The following is a 21,627-nucleotide window of genomic DNA, read 5'->3' as shown; positions in this document are numbered from 1 at the left end:
GGCTGTTTCAGGAAAATTATAGTTTTAAATCAAAATAATAATAATAATAAAATATGTTTTACCTGGGCTTTTAACCCATGCTTAATGCAAGAAAAATCTCAACCAACTACAACATGAACTTGAAATCCACAAGATAATTTATTTACCAAGCACATTTCTTGGAATTTTCCAAATGATACATAATACATGTGAACTACACACATGAAAAAAAAGAGAAAGTTGTTACAGATTGTGATTTATCACAGAATACAGCAGTCCTTGAAGCAGACGCGAACCCTAACCCTAATCCTCCAAGCCAGAATCAAATAACATTTTGCTGTTATAAGGACAACATATATTTTCAGCCAAAAAGAAATGATTGGGTATGCACAATGTTTTATGTTTTGAAAACATGATGAAATGTGTAAAAGTTAGAATTTCAGAGATCAATCAATCAAATATTATTCACAAATCCCAATTTGTCTCATAGGGCTTAACAAGGTGCAACATCCTCTGTCCTTAACCCCTTATCAAGAGTAACAGGTGGAAGAATATGTATAAACCTTAGAGAAAGTCACATCTGAGGGATCTTCTCACAGGACCGACAGAAGTGCAATAGATGCCGCGTGTAGATGCTAATTAGCAAGGTGGATTTTTTTTTATAGTTCAAAGATTATGGATATCTTTTATAAAAAATATTAATTGAAGACTTCAATTTCTAACTTCATGTTGCTATCAAAATGTTTTTCACCTTTCTTGTGTTCTGAAAAAGAAAGTGAGATATAAGTTGAAAACTGAATACGATTTGCCTCTGGACTTTGTCTTAAGACATCCTCCCCCCCCCCCCGTCAAACTAATGTTTTCCAGGATATAATCACCCTGTGATTGAATTTGTTTCCCTCCAGGTGTTGACATAGGATATATAGCATTCACAATAACATTAGATCAACATGACCTTTACCTTTGACCACCCAAATTTCATCAATCAATCTGCGAGTCTATTGTGTCGAGGCATTCACGGAGCAAAAAAGGGTTTGTCAGGTCACAGTGACTTTGACTGGCAAACACCAAGACAAATGACTTTATCTTTGAGTCCATCTGAACTTTTGGACCAAATTTGAAAGACTTCCCTGATGGAGTTTCTGTAGCTACTGCTCAGGTCATAGTGACCTTGATCTTTGACGACAAAAATCTGATCAGTTCAACCATGAGTTCAATTGAACGTTTGTGCCAAATTTGAAAAATTCCCTCAGAGTGTTCTGTTCACAAGATATATTTATCACAAGACTGAGATGGATGGACAGACAATCCGGCAGCATGAATAATAACAGGCATAATAAAATTTACTTTCAAACTTTTTGGTGTTGTTTCTGTGTCTGTATCTCTTATGTTGATCACTGGCCCTCTCTTAGAAAAAAGAAAAGGTGACATCTGCACGTGTGTGCCAGTGAATGTCACAGAGAGATTGTGCAGGTACCTGTGCTGTGGGTTGGTGTATTTGAGCAGCTCAGCCAGCTGCAGTGGATACTTGCAGATCTTCTGAACCGGGGTGAGCAGGAAGCCATCCAAGGAAATGTCGATCATCTTCTGGAGTAGTCGGCAGGCTTCAAAGAAGAACACGTACTTGTTGACTTTCATCACCTTACAGAGCTGGATGCAGGCGTTGGGGTGGTTGTTGCAATACTCTGAATAGATCTGGAAATCTGTTTGCTACACACAGAAAAAAAAACACAGAACAGACAGACAGTTTAAAGGGATGGTCCACCGAAAAATTCGAACTCACTCAATATCACTGCACACATGGTCCCGCCCCAAAGGTACACGCTACATCCGCTAGCATCACTTCTTCCGGTAGAGAACTTTTAGCCCTAAAACACGATGTAAATGATGGTGATTCAAGTCAAATTTGAATGTTGGGGCTTATGGACACTTATGGACAGCACACGAGCAGTATGGAGGCATTTTATGTTTTTTGTTTTTTCTGACGTTTGAAGGAGGCACCAGTTACTTAAATTGTATTGGTTTTTGATGCAACACTGTTTACCCCTGAGACTCCTTAAGTGTTTTGTGGATTCAAACACTTCACCCACCCCTCCATCGCCATAATGGTGAGAAGATAATGAGTGAATTTTCATTTTTCAGTGAACTATATATTTTACATGGAAATTGATCGCATCTTTCACTCAGTTGTTACTTTATTAGGACCAATGTAGTTGAATATAAACCTACACTAATCCTCCATAAGGATTATAATGTTCAGTTTGTTGTAACTTTGTTTCAGAGTTGTTGATTCAACTGTGTGTGGAGGATGAATTCTGTAATGCTGTGCAACTGCACAACTAGTTCAACAGCACCACAGACTGCATCCTCCAAAATGAATCAACACAAAAATGGAACATCACCACCTTCATGAGGGATTTATTGCAGGTTGTATGAGACTATGTTAGTTTGAGCTAGGTGTTCCTAATAAACAGACAACTGAGTTAATATTGATATTAGCTTGAGCTCAAAAGACAATCTTGTTCCAGCAAGAACAGTTTTAAACCAACAGTTGTGTGTTACTTATCTCATACAGTGGTAACCCTCCGATAGCACAATTCCTATTACTACTGTTGAAATTGAATTGAATTGAATTTTGCAGGGTCTCTGGATTCAAGCTGTTTTGTGACTCAGCTTACATGTTCCAGGAAGCAGCAGCCAATCTCGCTGAGGTGCGGCTGCTCCTTGTTGAACTTCTTCTCCAGGCCTTTCAAGAACTTCCTCTGGAATCGGTAGATCTCTTCAATATTGCCAAAGATGGTTCGAAGCTGCTCCTCAGTGAACATGTCTGTTCTCTTACGGCACTGTTTGATGTAACCCTGAGAAAAAACAGAAACAGGATTCTTATAAGCTGTTCACTCCAGTGTTCAAAATCCATCTCCACAGATTGCAGATTTTTCTGTATTTTCGTTAAGATTGTCTATGTTACTCCAAGTTTGCAAATTTATTAAAGTTATGTGTTTTGTTGATTTGCCTTCATTTCCATGTAAAGAAATTTGCTTAAGACAGGAGAATGTGAATATTTATCCTTGGAGGAAAGAAAAATCTGTAACTTTTTCACATCAGTGCACAATCATAAGCAGAGTGAGACAATCTAACCAGAGCCATGACACAATATTTGTTGTGTCATGGCTGTTGTTTAATTGCATTGTGTTAAATGAGCTCAGTTACATTTTCAGTTATACCTGTGTCAGAAATACTACACAACGTGGCATTACATACTGGCAACTGTATTATTTACATAGCCTCAGAATGCCCGGGCAGAGGTCGGTGTTTAAAAACTAGATCAATACTTAGGCTTATATTCTTCTACAGTTTTTTGCCAAAACCCCTGTTAGCTTTTCAGGATGTTTTTTAGATAATACTATCTACTAAGCTCTGTGGTTGGAAGAGCTAATTTATGTGATGGAAGAAGCTGAAGACGGTCACATCTCTTACAGTCATCACAACTCAAAAATGTTCATAGTTCAAAGATCTAAAAAACACCCAAAACAGATCTCAAAGTACAAGTTAGTCAGGGTCGTGTTGTGTTTGAACCCAGGAGCTTGTGTGGGCAAGCATCACTGCTGTTTCCTACGAACACAGAGCGGCACTGTAGAAACTCAGTGGTTCTGTTGTTATGAGTTGTTATCAACCACTTCGAGCATCTTTATGACCACTTTACCGCAGAGCTGCTGCTGCTGCTCACATGGGCCTGACAAAGTGTAATACAACACTGGCCTCTGCTACTTTAGGTTCTATAGGGTCAAGAATTGGAATAAGACTAAAAGTCTGGTTTTGGAAAAGCTTGACCGACCATCCCTGTATGTATGTTTTGTATGTTTGTATGTTATCATTTATATTTTGAATGTTTGACTTGGTAATTTAATCTAAACAAAATCAGTACAGGAGATCCTCCTGCATCTTTTGAATCTTTACATTAACAAAGTCAAAATATTTTCGGAGGATTTTATTGAGGCATCCTTTGAGGCGTGTGATTCGATCTCCTTCTTCTCCTGAACACATCACATGAACTAAAATGAGATTCAAATTCTTGGTTAAGTTAGATTCACCAGTTAGATAATGAATAATGAAGCATTTTATCTAAGAATTTAGAGGTGTGAAAAAGGTTGGACTTGAACTAAGACTGGTCAGTCAATCAGACGAGTGTTTTCCATGTTCAAGGTAAAGCAATGTTCGGTGGAGCTGGTGTATTAACAAGACTAAAGGACAACAAATCTTCTACATCATATTTCCACTTGATCTAATGCAGACCTCACAGATGTCTTTCAGGTGCTTGATGTAGTCTCTCTCTGTGCTCATTATCTCATTGATAACGTTGGTCCTCATCTGCTCTTTGCAGGGTAAACCAGGTCCCAATAACAGGCCCAGAGCCGCCTGGTCCTTCTCACCGGTGTGCACCTCCTCCAGGTGGGCCAGATACTCCTCCATCGGCTCGTCCTGATTCACACGCAACTGAGGAGAACACATGGGACTTTAGCAAGAATTCTTATCTGCCCTAAACATTTACTGAACACATCTTTTATTTTCCATTCTCTCCTCAGGAAAATCACATGGGTGTACACAACACTTCAGGTTCTTTCGTTTTAAGTCTAAATATGCATTCCTAAATCAAATTGTGTCCTTACGTCTTGCCACTGGTGAAATACACAAAAGAGCGGAAGTTGGTGGGAGTTGAAGTTGGTGTCTCACTGTCTGGAGCATCTGAGTTAGATATGAAAGTCGCTAAGCGTAGACACTACAATGTACTGTTGGTTGGCCCTTTATCTATAACCTGACCTTTGGTACTGCTTAGAGCGAGAAGGGAGTATCTGTGGAATTAGACAGGCACTATTCTCCTGTACAGATATGATGTGTAATATACAATATACATAATATGTAGTGGCATATACAGTAATGTGTGAGGATGGGCAAAAATTCCTCAACAAGAAGAACATGAACACAAAAATACAAAACAAAAAACAAACATAGGTCTAGTGTATCATATTATAGGAATACAAATAACAGGTTGAGGCTTCAGATTACTCAATCTGCCACTACTGCAGCAGCTGCAGTCATTAATCAAACAGAGCCATTAAATGCTGTATGTCCAGTAATTTGTGTCTTCCAGCAGCAAGGACAGAATGTCTTACCCGCACAAAGCTTGCAGGAAACCAGCCCTCGCTGTCCATGATGCGACCCCACCACCACTCCTTGTTAGTGGCATCCACTACTTCGATGACATCACCGGCCTTGAAGCCAAGCTCCTGGTCGTCCATGGTGACATGGTCCCAGAGCGCCTCAGCATACACCACACTGCCATCGCTGATCAGCTGCAGAGGAAGCAGCACAGAGAGGACACAGGTCAGGATTGTGTTCATTTATTTCTAGTTCCAACACATGGTACAAAATGACATGATATAGTAAGGACTTGCCACAGGGCACTGTTAGTCATCCAGTGAAATTCAAGGGTCAACTACCAGTCACCATAAATGTCATAATTTCAGTGCAACCCATTCTTCAAACTTTCTAAGTTGAACCAGTTATCTTCTGCCATCGTTTCTCACAAGCTGAGCAGTGTTTGACTCCGACAACTGAGGTTAGAGGGCTGTTTATGAGCTGCTCCTACATCCAACACTTGGCTGAAACATAATACAATATAGTTATACATAAAATACAATTTTACTTTGGAAATAACGTTCAGAAATAAAACAAACATATACAAAATGAAGTATTCAAAGATTTCAGACAACATTTGGCACAGTGTAGATTGTTTCAATGTTGTGAAGTTACAGAGAGAACTAGCAGACATTTAGCACACATAGGTCACTCTGTGGCACTATAATGTATGACTGTATGTGCCATTCACCTCTAACATAGGCTGACTAGGAATAGAAGATTTAGATGGAGATACAGTAGAGGGAAGTTAAAATGCATGAGATCAAGGAAGAGGAGGCAGAACAGGGGGAGACCGGAAGGAGGTGGAGTCTGTGATACCGATAAAGACACTGCAGTGGTCATATTTCACACCGTCTCATACACACCACCAGTTTTACTGCGTCAACATGGTCCCAGGCTCCACAGAGGCCATCCATTATGCTGCTCAGCCTCTCACTCCTGCAGAGGCAACACACATCTTGCTGGACCACATCAGCCCTGCATCTTTCCCCTCTCCAACCTGGTTTCTTTCAGGGACAGAGCAGAAAGTCTGGCCTCCTTTTTCTCTTAGTGATCCGTCTCTCTGCTCCACTGATCCATCATGGCGACAAAGAAAACAGATGATGTGGCTGTTGCTAAGCAACACACCCACACCATCTTGCCTCTCTTTCTCTCTAGATTCACACTATATCCTTTCATTAAATGTTGAGATAGTAAACCACTACATACAGCTTGATGTAAACAGGCCAGACTATTGTCATTATATATTATACATTACAACAGTAGCTGGTTAACATGCAAACACATGCACATGCACACACACACACGCTCCTGTGCCCCCTTGCCACAATCCTGATGTTGAGCTTAACTGGGCATAAACAGGTCTTGTCCGGCCATGAGGGGTTTGTGGGTCAGATATTAGCTTTTTCTATGCACACATACAATAAACACACATGAAGGACCTGAATTCTACCTGTAAAAATAATCAACCTATGCTCATGGTCATAAAGTTTCAGAAACACAGCCTTAATGGCAACCAGTTTCCTTCATCCACAGAGATACACGAAAATCCCATTATTTACTTTTTAACCCTACCAGTCTGGATGCCAGATTCATCTAACATAATACATGTTTGGAATTGACTGTGACATTCAGTTTAAAAATTGTTTTCCTCATTCAGATTTTTTTCCAAATCTAGATTTAAAAATTATTATTACATTTTTTGAGACAAAATAATATATAGGCTGATGACAAATTCAAAATAAAAACCTGGTTATTGTGAGGAAAACACATCAAATACATATACTTCCACTCATTGGCAGGTATGAAAACAGTGAGCAGGCCCTGCTGATTTTTCTTTTGTGTAAGGCAAGAGGAAAAGCTCTAAATATCTTTACAAGAGTTTATTGCTATTGGTGATCACCTTCAACCTATGATGAAACATTCAAAGCTTTTGGACTGATGTGTTGGACAGTGTTCTAAAGTTAAACCACCTTCATCTAAACACAAAATGAGGGAATATGAAAAGAATGGTATTCATCCCTACTGTAGAGCGACAGAGAAAGGTGCATCGATTATTTGCTTATTTATTTCTGGATTTTAAAGTGACTTCTTCTTGTTACACTTGTAATTCACACCAATACTTGCCAGATACATAGAGAGGGATTTTAAGAGAGGGGAAACCGGTTGCTCAGCATCTCTGTGAAGTAGGAAGTTTCAAAAATGACCCCTTCAAGGAGATAACATTAGGACTCATATTCATAAGACTGCTAAGTATTGTTTTGATGTTTGTGATACAAAAAGATTTGAATCGTCAAATACCTCCTGAGGCTGCATATGTTGGTTGATTCATTGGCAGGTGGAGACATAATCACGAAAAGATTAGTAGTACCTTCTACGTGATACTTAAAATAACAATAATTGTGATAGATTGATGCAAAGAAAGAACAACAAAACATCTGGCACTGATATTATTTGCCATCACTATCACACCCGTCTACAGCTGATTGTACCAGTACACATTTACCAGCCAATTTACAATAAATGTATCCCTAATTAGGTTTCAAAACCCTAAATATAAAGCAGTGTTATTCATTTGTTGGATATTTTAAGATTTCACATCAAATAAAGGAAAGTTAATAATTATACATATATATTCTTGCAGAATAACAAACTAATGATTAAGCCATTAGGGAACCTTTTAGAATTTAAATGTTAAACCTCTGCTGTTGGCAGAATCATTTAATACCTGTGTCAGTGGTCTGCAGTTCTGTGTATGCTGCAAGAAAACAAGTATCTGAGCTGTCAATCAAGATGAATAATGCTCAGTGGCTATTTACAAAATAATATGTAAAGAAAGTTTTTTTAACAGATTCTGTAAATGATAAAACAGAAGCTGGTATATAAATATATAAATATAAATGATAGTTGTTATTAAAGGCTGCTAAAAACATTTGCTGTGAAGTGGGGGGCTGGCTCACATTGTATATACATATTAATTTGACAATTTAATAAAAAATATAGATTTTATTGATTAAATATTTCCCATTGCTCATACATTATAGTTTTATCAGGAGCTGCTACCGTCAGTGAAACCTAACATTTTCCGCACAAATGTTTCGAATTAAAAGCCTTCCAATGGCTTAGAGAACAATATCCCCTTCATGGTAGGCTTAGAGTGAGAAGTGATCATTTTCAGTCATAGTAGATTAAAGATTTATTCTTAAAAACAGCTAATTGGATGGATTTGAAAGTAATAAGCTGCTATACAAATAAAATTCACTGAATTTATGAAGAAAGGGTAAAAAATAAATGCTCAGCTTACATTCACAGCAAACTAATCCTATGAAAAGTTAAAAAAAAGATACAAGTTGGCGTTAATACAAGGCCTTCCCCCAAAGTAATATCTCAATGTAAATATGACAAAGACCTGGGTTACCGACAGAAAAGATACAAAGAAAGTGATGCTCAACTTTAGGAAGTGAATCTGTAATACGTGATCTGTGTTCCTGTTACACAGTTGATACAAACATGATATTTTTGTTTTTGATTCGGAATGATTCAAAACAATTATGAAAATCCTTGCTCTCATATTTCCTGTATGTGTAAAAGTAAAGTATTTCTGACAGATAATTTATTACCGTAGTATAGTCAGTTGTTATGTGGATTAATTCCTGTTATGGGGCAACGGTACAGAGTCATTTTAAATATCCATGTGTTCAAGTGTTAGAGATGTCGTCGATCCATGCAGTAAAAGTCAGTATTATTTCCATATGGAGATTATTGTAATATTGTCTTTCTATCTTTTGGCTCTATTCTTTCACTTCAAATATTGTCATATGAGACAGCTCTGTTTACCTGAAACACTCTACAGACTTAAACAATTAAGCGTCATCAACTAATGTCAATTTTCAAGTGCTCTCCACTCTCAACATTAGCTTCTGTATTCACAGAAAGGAAGAAATCCAGAGCATTATATTATATTATATATGTTACATTTGATGGCATTCGGTTATGTTATATTGTACCAAAATTAGTGATAAAAAAGAGCAGGTCAGATTAGCGCACACATGAATCCTGTCCAGTTCTGTAGAAACAGCCAGGTTGTATGTTCACAACACAATCAGCCATGGTTAGCTAAGAAGAGCTGTAACAGGGTCACCAGGGGTATGTTACATCACCTGAAAGCCCTCTATTACACTACTGTTGCTTTTTAGGTTCCTACAAAACAGACAAACACAACTAACTAACAAACAAGTAAACAACGCATCATCTTAAACTAGAAATAACAGAGAAAAATGTATTTTCCACAGCAGCCAGTTTCTGGAAGAGATGTTTATTCCTCTGTGCCATAGAGCTCCATTAATTCCAAGTACATCAAGGAGATACACTGTTGCACTGTATGACAATTTCCTTCATTAACACACACTGTTCATTTAGACTCAATCCCACATATAGCTTCATGCATCCTGAAATAATCATTACAGCAAATGAGTATTAATCCGCTGATGAAGAGTCCCCATCAAATTCTCCTAGTTGAGTAATGGTTGCAACACTGACCAGCTTTTTAGTTTTGAGGTTAGTAAGTAGGCCCACTGAGACAGAGCAACACATTGTTGGTTTCCAACTATTCATAGGCTTTGTTAATAACACAACCTGAAATCCGTCGGTGCAGTTAGGTTAGGATGGAGACTGAATCTACAAAGACAAATATGTTTAAATGTCGACAAATCAAACCAAAAGGATTGGCACTGATTATCATTATTAAAGCTACCATGTTAGAGAAATAAATGCTTTTCTACAAATCGATTATGTTCCTATGCTCATACAGAAAGAAATTCCTTTTCTTCACGTTTCTGAGGACACACATGTACACGCATCATCCATTCTCTCAGTAAAGAACTCCTCCTGGTTGTACCTGTGTTCTGCTGCTGCCATGCTGGACACCCATCAATCCCAGCAGCTCTGCTCATCAACAGGGCAGTCTTCTGCTTCAGGTCCCTCTGTGTTTCAGTTTATCTGTTTGCTTCCTCCATTCCGAACCGTGTGTGTTTGTGTGTGTGTGTGTGTGTGTGTGTGTGTGTGTGTGTGTGTGTGTGTGTGTGTGTGTGTGTTTGTGCGCGCGTTTGTGTTTCAGAGAGTTATATGTTTATGCTCTCTACTGGAAGGCCAGTAGGAACATGAGCACTACGTTGATGATGATGAGCAGCATCATGATGATGAACACCACCACCTTCTGGGTCTCTGGGGGGAGGTTGCAGCGCAGCATGGTGTTTAAGAATCCCAACCTCTGCCTGCTCCACCTCCCCGAGCCAGTGCCGCGAGCCATCAGTCCCTTGGCTTCCTCCTCTTCCTCCTCCTCAGCACCGCCGCCCCTCCCCCGTCGCCTCTCCCTCAGTGCTGAGCCTCCACACCACACAGTGTCACCTCGTCCTCCTCCTCGACTATCTCCGTTGTTGTCCTCCGCTGATCTCCTCCTCCGCTCAGCTCTGGCGGTCTCCTCCTCTGCTTCTCCTGCCACTTTGCCGATGCCTGTGGCCCCGGCCTGCCGGTGGATGCTGGGTGCTTATCTGTGTCAGCCTGTATGACTGTATGCTCTGCGAAGCTTTTTGTGTGTTACGTGCTGAGCATCCCTCTCTCCTCCTTTACTCCCTTTCTCCTCCTTGAAGAAAAGGCACCTCCCCTCTCTGTCTTCTTTCCGTCTTCCACCAATTTTGTCCTTCTCTTCCTTTTCGTTCCTTTTCTCTCGTTCACGGTCAGGATGTCAGGATGAAAGACAAAATACATGAATCTGCATCTCTCCGGTTCATGCTCATTCCTCCTCCTATCCTCCTCCCTCTTCCTTTTTTTCTCTCTGTTCGCTTTTCCGGCTTGTTCTTCTCTCACTCCAGCCTACACATATGCTCAGTCGTTCTACCTCCAGAAACAACCAGCCATTTGTTCTCCCTTTGGCTCGCTTTTTTCTCTCTCCTATCGCTCAGTCTCTGAACACCTTTTCTTTCCTTTAAGCTCCAGCTAAAATGGTGCTCGGTGTAGTCCCTGGAGCCGTGCTGCCTCAGCCATCTATCGAACTACCAGGATCGCCCTTTTTCCCCCTTCCTTCCCTATCTTTTTTTGTGTGCCCACCCTTGCATAGCCAACAGCCAATCGGAATGCACGATGTGTCAGCGTATCCTGGATACCAGAGTAGTTGAGGCAGGACCATAGCAACCTCTGGGATAGTGAGAGAGGGGGGTGGGGTGGGTTGTTTGGATGAGAGGGACAGAGGGAGTGGGATGATGGAGGCCATGCAGAATAATGTACGGATCTCAAGGGAAAAGGTGAATAGCTTGTGTGTTTACGTGTGTGTGTGTGTGTGTGTGTGTGTGTGTGTGTGTGTGTGTGTGTGTGTGTGTGTGTGTGTGTGTGTGTGTGTGTGTGTACTTCTATATTGTTTTAACCTGCAAGTATCAAAATTTCTCCTCAGATCGTGCTAAGAACTTAATTCATGGTTAAGATTATGCTGCTTGTAATTAATGGCCGAAGTTTTAATACAAACACACTTAGGTGGATGGTAAACCAAGCTTTAAGTGAGGTTGTTGATAATGAACTTTATAGTACAGGTTATCCAGGACAGACCAATGTTAGATTCAGTGAAACCAGACAACAAAAACATTTCCTGGGTATGTTGAACTTGCTTTGTACAAACCCACGTAAGCCCAGCAGCCCTGTCTCCTAAGTCCTTATTCCTTTAAGCCACGACACATTTTTATGTCATGATATGTTAAAAGATATCATATGAATATTCCCGAACTCATCTTTCATTAATTCAGACTCAAGCAAGACACAGAAACAGTCAAAATACATTGAAGAGTCACAGGGACATTAGTGTTGTCCCACCCTTTCTTAAATGTGAAATGTTGTTTTTGACCCTCTGAAGTTATACCACATTGTATAAACTTTGTATAGATGGTAAATGGTCTGTATTTATATGGAGCTTTTCTAGTCTTGACCACTCAAAGTTTTGCCATCCACCCATTCACACACACATTCACGTAGTACCTTCTGTAGACATCTCATACATACACATCTCATACATCACTCATACACCACAGCCGTCAGGGGCAATTTGGAGTTCAGTATCTTTTCCAAGGACACTTTGGCATGCAGAACGGGGGAAATGAGGGTTGAACTGCCGGCCTTCTGGTTAGTGGGCAACCCGCTCTATCTCCTGAGCCACAGCCGTAAAGTATTTGTTGGGCCAATATGACACAATAATGGTTCTGCTAGGAGAGATTATGGCAGGGAAATCTTTGTAAAACTGTAAAGCTGGGCTGACAGAAATAATGGATATTACACCCTTATATATATTTTTATGTGCCTGAATCGATTCTTTCATTACAAGATATACATGAATGATTGTATATTATGCATGTATATTAGTGCTTCCTCCTTCAAAGCAAAGTTTAACAGAGAATTAGCAGTATCATTTGAATCATCAGAATCATCCTGGTTCCATCTCTCAATCCCCACAACAAACCTCATTTACCTCCACACCTTCATCCAACATGACAGATGAATGTCAGAAAATAGAAAAACTAGAATTATACCACTGCGGTTGTACCAGTGCAGTTACTGGAACATTCTTCATACTTTTTTCATATAAAGGTCACTGTCACCTTTACCTTTGACAACTGAAACACAGTAACATTAAGGTTATTGTGACCAAAATCGAATCAGTTCATCTTTGAGATGAAGTGAAAGTTTGTACAAAATTTGAAGACATCCCTCAAGTTGATCTTACGATATCATGTTCAAGAAAAACATAAACATACTTTGTAAGGCCACCTTGACCTTTCACCTTGGGCTACAACGATGAAATCCAAGCTCAAGTGAATGTTTGTGCCAAATGTAAAAGGATTCCCTCAAGTCGGAGAAATTGCATTCACACGGCAAAAAAGTAAATGGAAATATTTTAAAAAATTTTAGGAAACTCAGTCAAGGCATTCTTGAGTATCGCATTCAAGGGAATGAGACGAAAGGACAGACGGACATAAAACCCGAAAACATAATGCCTCCAGTCACTGGCTGTTGTCGGCACGGAGGCATAGAAAGATAAATTCCCTGAATTGTTGGTTTTCACCAAAGGTAAAACCCAAAGATACAGAGTTAAACATAAAATGGAATTTAATATAAAATGGAGAAAAGAGCCATGTTAAGGTAGCTAGAATCTGAGAACACAAAACACACACACCTCTTCGACATCTCACTATCTCCACTAACTGAGCCTTCCTCTCCACAGCAACGAAGCCATTTTATTAACATCACACAGCACCTTTTTGTTGAGACACAATCTTCAAGTTCCTAGATAACAGACAGCAACCATCCATTAACCCACTGGATGGCAGCAAAGGGCTGACTCTCTCTGGTTGTCAGGGAGAAGAAGAAAAATGATCTGATCAGTCACTGTCGACCAAGTGAATGCAGTGCAGATGTAAAAAGTAAAAGATTTTATATCTGAAATCTGTAACAGATTATTTGACCAGTATTTGGCTATTCAATTGTTTGGCTATAGGTAACTGTGCCAGAACTCTTTTAGTGTGTGTTCCTTTCAGGCTGTATAAAACCTAAACAAGATCCAGCTTGGTAACAGGAAACTCAGATTGCCTCAACATGACAAATATATACAGAGATCAACTATTTATTGGCAGTGTCACACTGTGAGTAAACAGATCTTCTCTTTAAATCACATTTGACTGAAATCGTGCATAAACAGAACCAGAGTAGGTATCCATGACAACCAAATAATCCAGCAACGTCAGAGCACTTGTGAAAAGGCCAAGAGAGCCCTTTACAATCCTCTGCTGAGACCAGGCTCTGTTTCACTTACAACAGTAAACAACTGGGGGTGTAACGATCAGCCGCTTTACTGTACTTTATAACAATAGTCAGGCAGTGATCTGAATCAGAAGGCGTGTGTCTCAATTCAGCGGCTGCATCCTTCGGGGGACCCGGAATCCTCCAACAGCCGCATAGACAGCGTCAGACGAACCGGAATGAGACAGTCTGGTCTTCCTATTGCGTCACTGGCTTGTCCTGCCCTTACAGCGGTTACCAAGCAACAAAGAAGAAAATGGTCCTTGGTTTATTAAAAAGGATGAAAAAAATGTTTTTTTAACATGTGTACCGTGAGCTGTTGGGTTGAGTACTAACATTTAAAAACGGTTTTGTCTCGCCTTTTGCCTCCCTTACCTCTTTGAAAAACAGTTAATCACTGAAGCGCAATGAATTATGGGATATGTTGGGCCGGGAATGATCCACCTGGTGGAGCCTCTGTTGCTCTGGGGTGGAAGGACACATTTGTCGGGTGCATTTGGAGGAGCCTTCGAATCGAGACAGCCTAGTCACTCTGCTGTGATGTAATTGGTCTACAAATGCAGCCTCCAAAGGGTGCAGCCTGTGCAGCAGTGATCGTGGTGTAGATCCACAGTTTTAAGGTTCTACCAAACCACGCACTCTCAAGTCAGTCTCAGCTGTCGATCATGACATTTTCGACTAGAAACCCCGTACATCTGTGTGATTAGGGTTGGGCAACGTCAACTTAAATGGCAAATGACGAAGTATGCAGTGAAAAATAATGAAAGATAAAAGACTAATTATTAATGTTTTGCAAAAATTACAAAGTACAAGCGTGACAGTGAAAGACGGAAGCAGTTTACTGATGCTGTAACTTGTTAACTTGCAGCAGACATTTGACAAGCAGTATGAGCTGCCAGGTGGGACATTGTTCTCCAAGACCACAGTCCCAAAATTGCACAACAACATCAGATCAAACATTTTAGCAGTGCTGGATGATGAAATATGGGCTCTGACAACTGACATGTGGTCCACCTGCAACATGATGTTGTCAGTGACAGCACAGTATGTCAGCAAAGAGTGGAATTTGGAATCGAAATGTTGACAAAAAAGCTTCATGCCAGAAAACCATTCAGCTGACTTGGAAGAGGCATTGCGTGGGACCATACCTGATTGGAAGATAGAGGAAAGAAAAATCTCCTGCATAACTACTGATAATGGGGCCAAAATTGTGGCGGCCATCAGGCAATTAAAATGGCGTGGTTATGTTGTTTTAGTTACAACCTGAACATTGCCATAAACAATTCACTCTAACTACCAGTACTGATCGGGTAGTCTGGGATTGCTAGGCAATCAAAACTGCTTTTTCCCTGCAGCTGGTTGCGAAGACGTGAGCTCTGAAACTCCCGGAGCACTCCTTGATCACGGTCATTTAAAAAAAAGTCTAGGCCAACTGTTAACTAGCTCATAACAAAAAATGTATGTGTGTTCAATTTCTGAAATGTAAAGCCATAAGCGATTTGTGCATACTTGTGCATATTGTAAATACACTCAACAAGTTCTTTCTTTTACTTCGATAAACATTTTGTTTGTATTTTATGGCTATTAGTACCTAATAAGAAAGTATGTCATAGGAAGGAAGGAAGTCCGGCCATATTTAGTCTCAACTAGGGCTGTTTCATATGAAATGAGAACAGCCAGGATGTAACAATAAATCAGCAAGAGAGTTTCCTCTAGTAATTGAATATTAATAATTCATAGATTCTTCATAAACATGATGTTGGACAGCCCAACCCTAATTGTGATAGGACTACCTAAAATGACGGAAACCATCTTTGAGAAAAATGTTTCTCTTTAAGATTTTCCACTGTCCCATCTGCTAACATGGAAGAGGTGGGGTTTCTGACCTATACTACAACCAGGGGGCAATCAGGATGTTTTGGCTTCACTTTTATGGTGATGTCATGTCGTCCATCTTTATATACAGCCTATGATCTGGTTACAGACACTTCCCCACTACATTTGGGGAGAGGAGACCAATCGTAGCATTTAGTCACAACAGTGAACCAACTTCTTACATGCATCATTTTTCTTGATGACAACGCAAAGCGCTTTACATTACAGTTTTTTTTGCCATTCACCCATCAATAACACACACTGCTACCAGGGGAAGTTTGGACTTCAAAATATTTCAAGAATATGCGAAATGGTGGGGACGGGGATTAAACCGCCAACCTTCTGGTTGGTGGAAGATCCACTCTACGGCCTAAGGCCACAGCTGCGCCAATTTTGGTATATAGACATCTTCACCAAAACACGATCATTACTAGTTTTAAAGCATCATTATTTTTTTTTATTATGGTGCCCCCAAGTAGTAACATCAAGCACAAATACTTGCACTGTCAGAATAACTGTTTGCATCTCCATATTGCTTACCTCATTGATGGCTAGCTGCTCCCCTCCGCCCCCTCCTGGGTGTCCAAAACGATGTCCAGAACTGCGAAAGTCTTCATACAGGAGATCGTCTTCGCTTCCGAGCTCATCCCCGAACCCCGCCCTCTCTGAAGCGCCATCAGGAATAACCACCGCTGGGACATGGAGGAAAGGTGGCAGGGGCAGAAGAAACAAGGACAAGATAATATGATTAATTGACTTGCAAATGATCTGCTGAGTTTTTAATTCAAGCCTAAAATTGTGGCTGCTAAATTAGTTGACTGATATTCTTCATCAAAACAAACCACACAAGAATTAATGATGAGAAAAAGCTTAATAACTAGAATAGCAGTGAGAAGAGCACATACCTCTGCCTTATGAAACCATACATAAATTCACTAGATCCAGATTTTTATTTGGATCTGCACCAAATTGCACACAACTACCTCACAAATATATCATTTATATAATATGCCAGTTTCTTTCATTAAGATTCATGAATTATTGTAACTCACATTTTGAAAAACGGCCTGCCACCACCACAAATCCTATTGACCCATCCCGATTAAGATCTGCACCAAAATTGAATGCATTCTTCCCTGAATTATACTGCACCCTCTAACCAAATGTTGTGGTAATCTGTCTACTGTCTACAGACAGACAAACCAACACAGACAAAAACATAATCCCCTAGGCGGAATACAGTATCAGTTTATCACTTTAATTTAATTGAATTAAACAAGCCTGCTGTTAAATATGATAATGATTGGGTTTTTCCATTATCCTTATCACATATGTCCATCACTGTAAACTGTCTTTTACTAGTTGAATTCAAATCAGAGCCATGAAAACATCACTTATGAGGGGAATCTTTACTTATCTTTGACAATTGTATTTGGCAAATTAACCAACACATTAAAATAGATTAATCAGTATTGAAATGGTAAATGGAAATGGAAATGTGCAGACCTAAATAAACTGATTCAGATTTAACAGAGGGTTCTTCTATCAACTAAAAAGGAGCTCTTCCTCTATTACCTCACACTAAAACATCAGGAAGGTATTATACCTTAAGAAAATCGATCTTCTATTATATGTGCCTTAGTAGGAAAAAACCTGGTGTCACTGCTGGCTCCTATTCTCCTATTCACTTTTGGGAACAAACATAACAAGTAGGCTCTGAGGGAGTCGTAGAAAGAGACATCTCAATAATGGCCATCACTGATAACCTTGATCACAAAACATAACAAGTCTATGTTTTCTTAATGCAAGCATATTTGCAACCAAGCAGCTTTTGAGTTACTTAAAAAAATGCTATAATGTTATTATTTCATACATGCCTAGGCTTTCTACATACATTACAGGAAACAAAAAGGGCGGCATTCATTTTTTTTTATATAATTATTATTCAACCACATGTATCTGTATCAAATTTTAGTCAGCACTCAGGATTGTATCATGTAATATTAGTCAATCTTGCAACTGCATTCAGTAACTTTGAATGTTTTTACTCAAATGTTATCAGAGAACTCAGGGGCCTAGCAGCACCCTGTCAATGACTTATAAGTCGTAACCATGGAGATCTTTCCCATCGCTGCCTTCCCACATGAACATAACATTATCCATGGCAGCACACAATAGCAGGGTGCACAATGGGCACTGAGATGCAGTTTTTGCAATAAAAAAACATGTTCTGGCCTGTTTTTGACAGTCCAACCTTGTTTAGTAGGAATCACGAATGTCTCATATGATGTATATGATGGAAACCACATGAATGCTGGCATACGGAAACATTGTTCAAAAAATAAAATGGGCACAATCAGCAGCCTCATTCCATACTAATGTGAGTCTTTTACAAAGCAGCCTTTGTGCTTATTCCCTTTCTACAAACATCCTGTGAAGTGTCTGAACTCACCATTTCTGGCTACCTGGCTGAGAAGCTAAAAATACACTTGCTGTCACACCTCATCATAGGCGTCACCCTCAGCTGCCTCACCGACAGCTGTTGCCACGGAGGATGTATCCGTGGTGACAAATCACCGTGGAGACAGAGACAGATATAATGATAGAACACATAATAGCCCTCTGGGCGATGTGGATAAAAAAAGATGCAGTTGGAAACTAGACTCAGCTATTGAAGAATGCATACATACACTCGGGTGGGAGTAGAGGTCAATAAGCAGTCCTGTACAGTTAACATATGCCACAGCATACCGAAGGCGTCCTCTTGTGTGAATACTTACAACAGAATCCTACACATCGTGTAACACCACGTATTTAACATTACCATCACTGCTGCCATAGGAACCATGGTAATTACGGGTGCTGCCCTCATGGGGGCAGTGTAGTACACCCAGACTGGTTGTGTGTGATGTTGTAGAAACATGGAGAAGCTCCAGGTATTGACTGCCCTTTATTCATGCGCAGTGGGATTCTGCAGTCTGGCTTACAGTAGCACAGAGGGGTGAAAGGAGGGACACCACATTCATTCTTCAACAAAACACTGCTCTACACTGCCAACCGGGGACTCTTTAAACAGAAATGGCTTGAATTTCCTATTATATTGTAACACATTGAATAAAAAGAATAGAGATAAATATTTAGACACAAGAGTAACAAGGGTGATTAATGAGACAAAAACAACATAGTCACAGAATTACAATAATTGCAGTATAACTCTTTCTACCGAGTCATGCTATTGCAGTGGAAATAGTGATTTTATAGCTCAGGTAAATCAGTGAAATGTCAATCTACAGAAAACCAATGACTCTTTAAACAACTCACTGTCATCACATTGTAGCAGCTCGCCATAAATGGCTGAAGTAGACATTTTGGGGGCCCCAGGACAAAAAAAAAGGTTGGATGGGTTTACAATGTTGCCTCACAGTTCCTATCCAGTAATACCCAGTAACACAAATAGTTAGATATATTCATTAAGTATCTTCACTGAAGTGAGCAGAAATAAAAACTAAATCAAATGTTCAGTATGACCAGCCTCCATTTGAAACAGCACAACATACACGTAGGGACAGTTTAGACGTAGATTGTCCGAAGCATCTCTGAGAACTTTTGGCTGTCTTCATTGTTTCTGTCTCTTCATGTGATCCCAGACTGACTTGATGATGTTGAGACAAAGCTCTGTGGGGAAACAGACCTCCACCTCCAGCCCTTGCTCTTATGATGGTATTGCCCAATCAACACTTTAACTTCTCTTGGATGTACATTTTTTAAATTATACATCCTGAAAACCAATTTATTGATTGAGCTTATCATTCGAATACAATATAGCATTATATAAATTACAGTTGATATATATCAACTGTTGATATTGTATTTTTGTTAATCAAAATTACAAAATAATTACAATTAGTCAAATGACCAATATCATCAGACATGTAGTCTCTTATGGGTCAGGGCCTTGGGGCAGTTTCCTCTACACTGGGCCGCTGCTGAATAAACACACTTTAAAAATAAGAACATGGATCCAAAATTCCATCACCACAAAGCCAAACAATTACTCAGAATGAATTGGTCTCACTTAATTCGTGCCATGTACAGTAACTGCATGAGTAAACCATCTGATTAATAGAAAACTGACACATTGTGCAGAATGTAATGGTGACATGCTGCTGTTCTATTATCCACAGAGATAAAAAGCAATCAGTGTCACCTTTTGAATAAAAGCAGCTTCACAGAGACCATCAAGTCACTCACAGCACAGAGGGAGAACTTAATTGCTCGGTTTCCTTTTTGCTTCTCGCTTGACTCGTCAGTCTGTCCTTGAGCCAGAGTGGGGGTTATGGCTGAGATGCTGATGACACCACAGAACAGAACACTGATTTGAGTGGATTTTGTATTTTGTGTGTCACTGCAGGAAGCTGAGGCGTGCTAGTGGATGGGTTTGGGTTGTAGCATTTAATCATCCTGAGCCTCTGGATGTGGGTTAGCCACATTAGTGGATCAGATTTGTCTGCATATAGAACATTCAATACTCAATGGTACAAGTGTGTTTGTATATGCGTGTTGATGACTGAGGAATTCAAGCGTAATGGTTCCATTTTCATTAGTGTTTGTACTGCAGCGGGGCCCGTGTCTACTAGCGGCACGTGACTGGCCAGCCTCATACCACTGACTGCCTTCAACCACTTGGCCAGAAAAGTGCCCAGATAGGATGCGAGGGCGAAAAAGGGAGAAGGGTGTTTTTCTGTAAATGTCCCTTTAAGGGGTAAAAGGAAATGGTAGATATGAATGTAAACTAGTTTATTTTTGGGAATCTGAACTTAGTTCAAAACTCTAAATTTTGAACTATGAACATGACCTATAGTTTATTTTCATCTTAATGAAATGAACTTTAAGCAAGGTTGAACTTGCACAACACTGAAAGTGGTTTTAATAAAGTGGATAAAATGAAGGTTGGCTTCTGACCTGACAGGTCGTCTGGCTGCTTTCTTGACATGTAAGCCCTTGTTACAGTCGTGTCACTGTGTTCAGCATGTACTGTATTTGCTTGTGCATTTTATCATAACTGATGGAATTTCTCTTTTAAAGTTATACTCTTAATTTGTAATAAGCCTGAATTATCCCTTAAACTGACATATTGCTCTGCTTTCCATGAGCTAACGCTAACAGTGACAATCGCTTTCTCTGGGGTTTTATTTTCTTTGTATACATTAAGGTAGCTCAGCAGGTGAAGTGCATCATGTCCCCTCCCCTCAGCACATAGTGACACTACCACTGCCTTTCTCCTCTATTATAGGAAGTCACGAATTGGAGTCAAGCATGTTGCCAAATTCTCCTCAAGGTGACAGAGACGCCTGGTGGGCCGAACCTCAGCTGTGACTTCCCTGCAGCTCAGTGGGCAGCTATTTAGACTTCACACTCACACATTCATAGATTGAATTTTCTTTGATACCTCAGGCTTTGAATCTCTCGCCTCAACTAATGGATGAGGAAGAGTATTTTTGAAGTAATGATTGTTACAAGTTTAGCCCTCCACTGGGACCCAGCTGTGCTCTTTAATCCATCTTTGCCAACGTGGACCAAAGACAATCATCAAAATCAATTTCTTGTCACCGTACAGCTCAACGTGTGCTGGAACAAAACTGCACAATAATATCAGACTTTGGAATTGGGAAATAATGTGTCCGAAATTAAGGACATTTTCTTTCTGAATGTGATTATTCAGCGAACCAGCAGCCTGAGCAT

At 39.9% G+C, this 21,627-nt stretch overlaps 1 protein-coding gene across 4 annotated transcripts in view; it reads right to left on the bottom strand.

The window, feature by feature from the left end:
• Window positions 1–21,627, bottom strand: part of arhgef4 (Rho guanine nucleotide exchange factor (GEF) 4) — a 113,594-nt gene that overhangs the window by 5,925 nt on the left and 86,042 nt on the right. For 3 of the 4 annotated variants that reach the window (XM_035142341.2, XM_035142342.2, XM_035142343.2), the window contains 5 exons: window positions 16,426–16,577; window positions 5,151–5,330; window positions 4,273–4,473; window positions 2,658–2,837; window positions 1,457–1,689 (listed from right to left, as the gene is read on the bottom strand). In XM_035142341.2, coding sequence (XP_034998232.2) covers window positions 1,457–1,689; window positions 2,658–2,837; window positions 4,273–4,473; window positions 5,151–5,330; window positions 16,426–16,577 — 946 coding nt within the window. Of the gene's footprint in view, window positions 1–1,456; window positions 1,690–2,657; window positions 2,838–4,272; window positions 4,474–5,150; window positions 5,331–10,072; window positions 11,275–16,425; window positions 16,578–21,627 lie in introns of those variants that run through there. The other variant, XM_035142344.2, reaches the window with a different exon arrangement.

Source organism: Hippoglossus stenolepis, chromosome 19, assembly GCF_022539355.2.
Source record: "Hippoglossus stenolepis isolate QCI-W04-F060 chromosome 19, HSTE1.2, whole genome shotgun sequence".
In the NCBI taxonomy this organism is placed as follows: Eukaryota; Metazoa; Chordata; class Actinopteri; order Pleuronectiformes; family Pleuronectidae; genus Hippoglossus; species Hippoglossus stenolepis.
The sequence above is the reverse complement of the archived record's forward strand: the minus strand, read 5'-3'. Positions and strand labels throughout refer to the sequence as shown.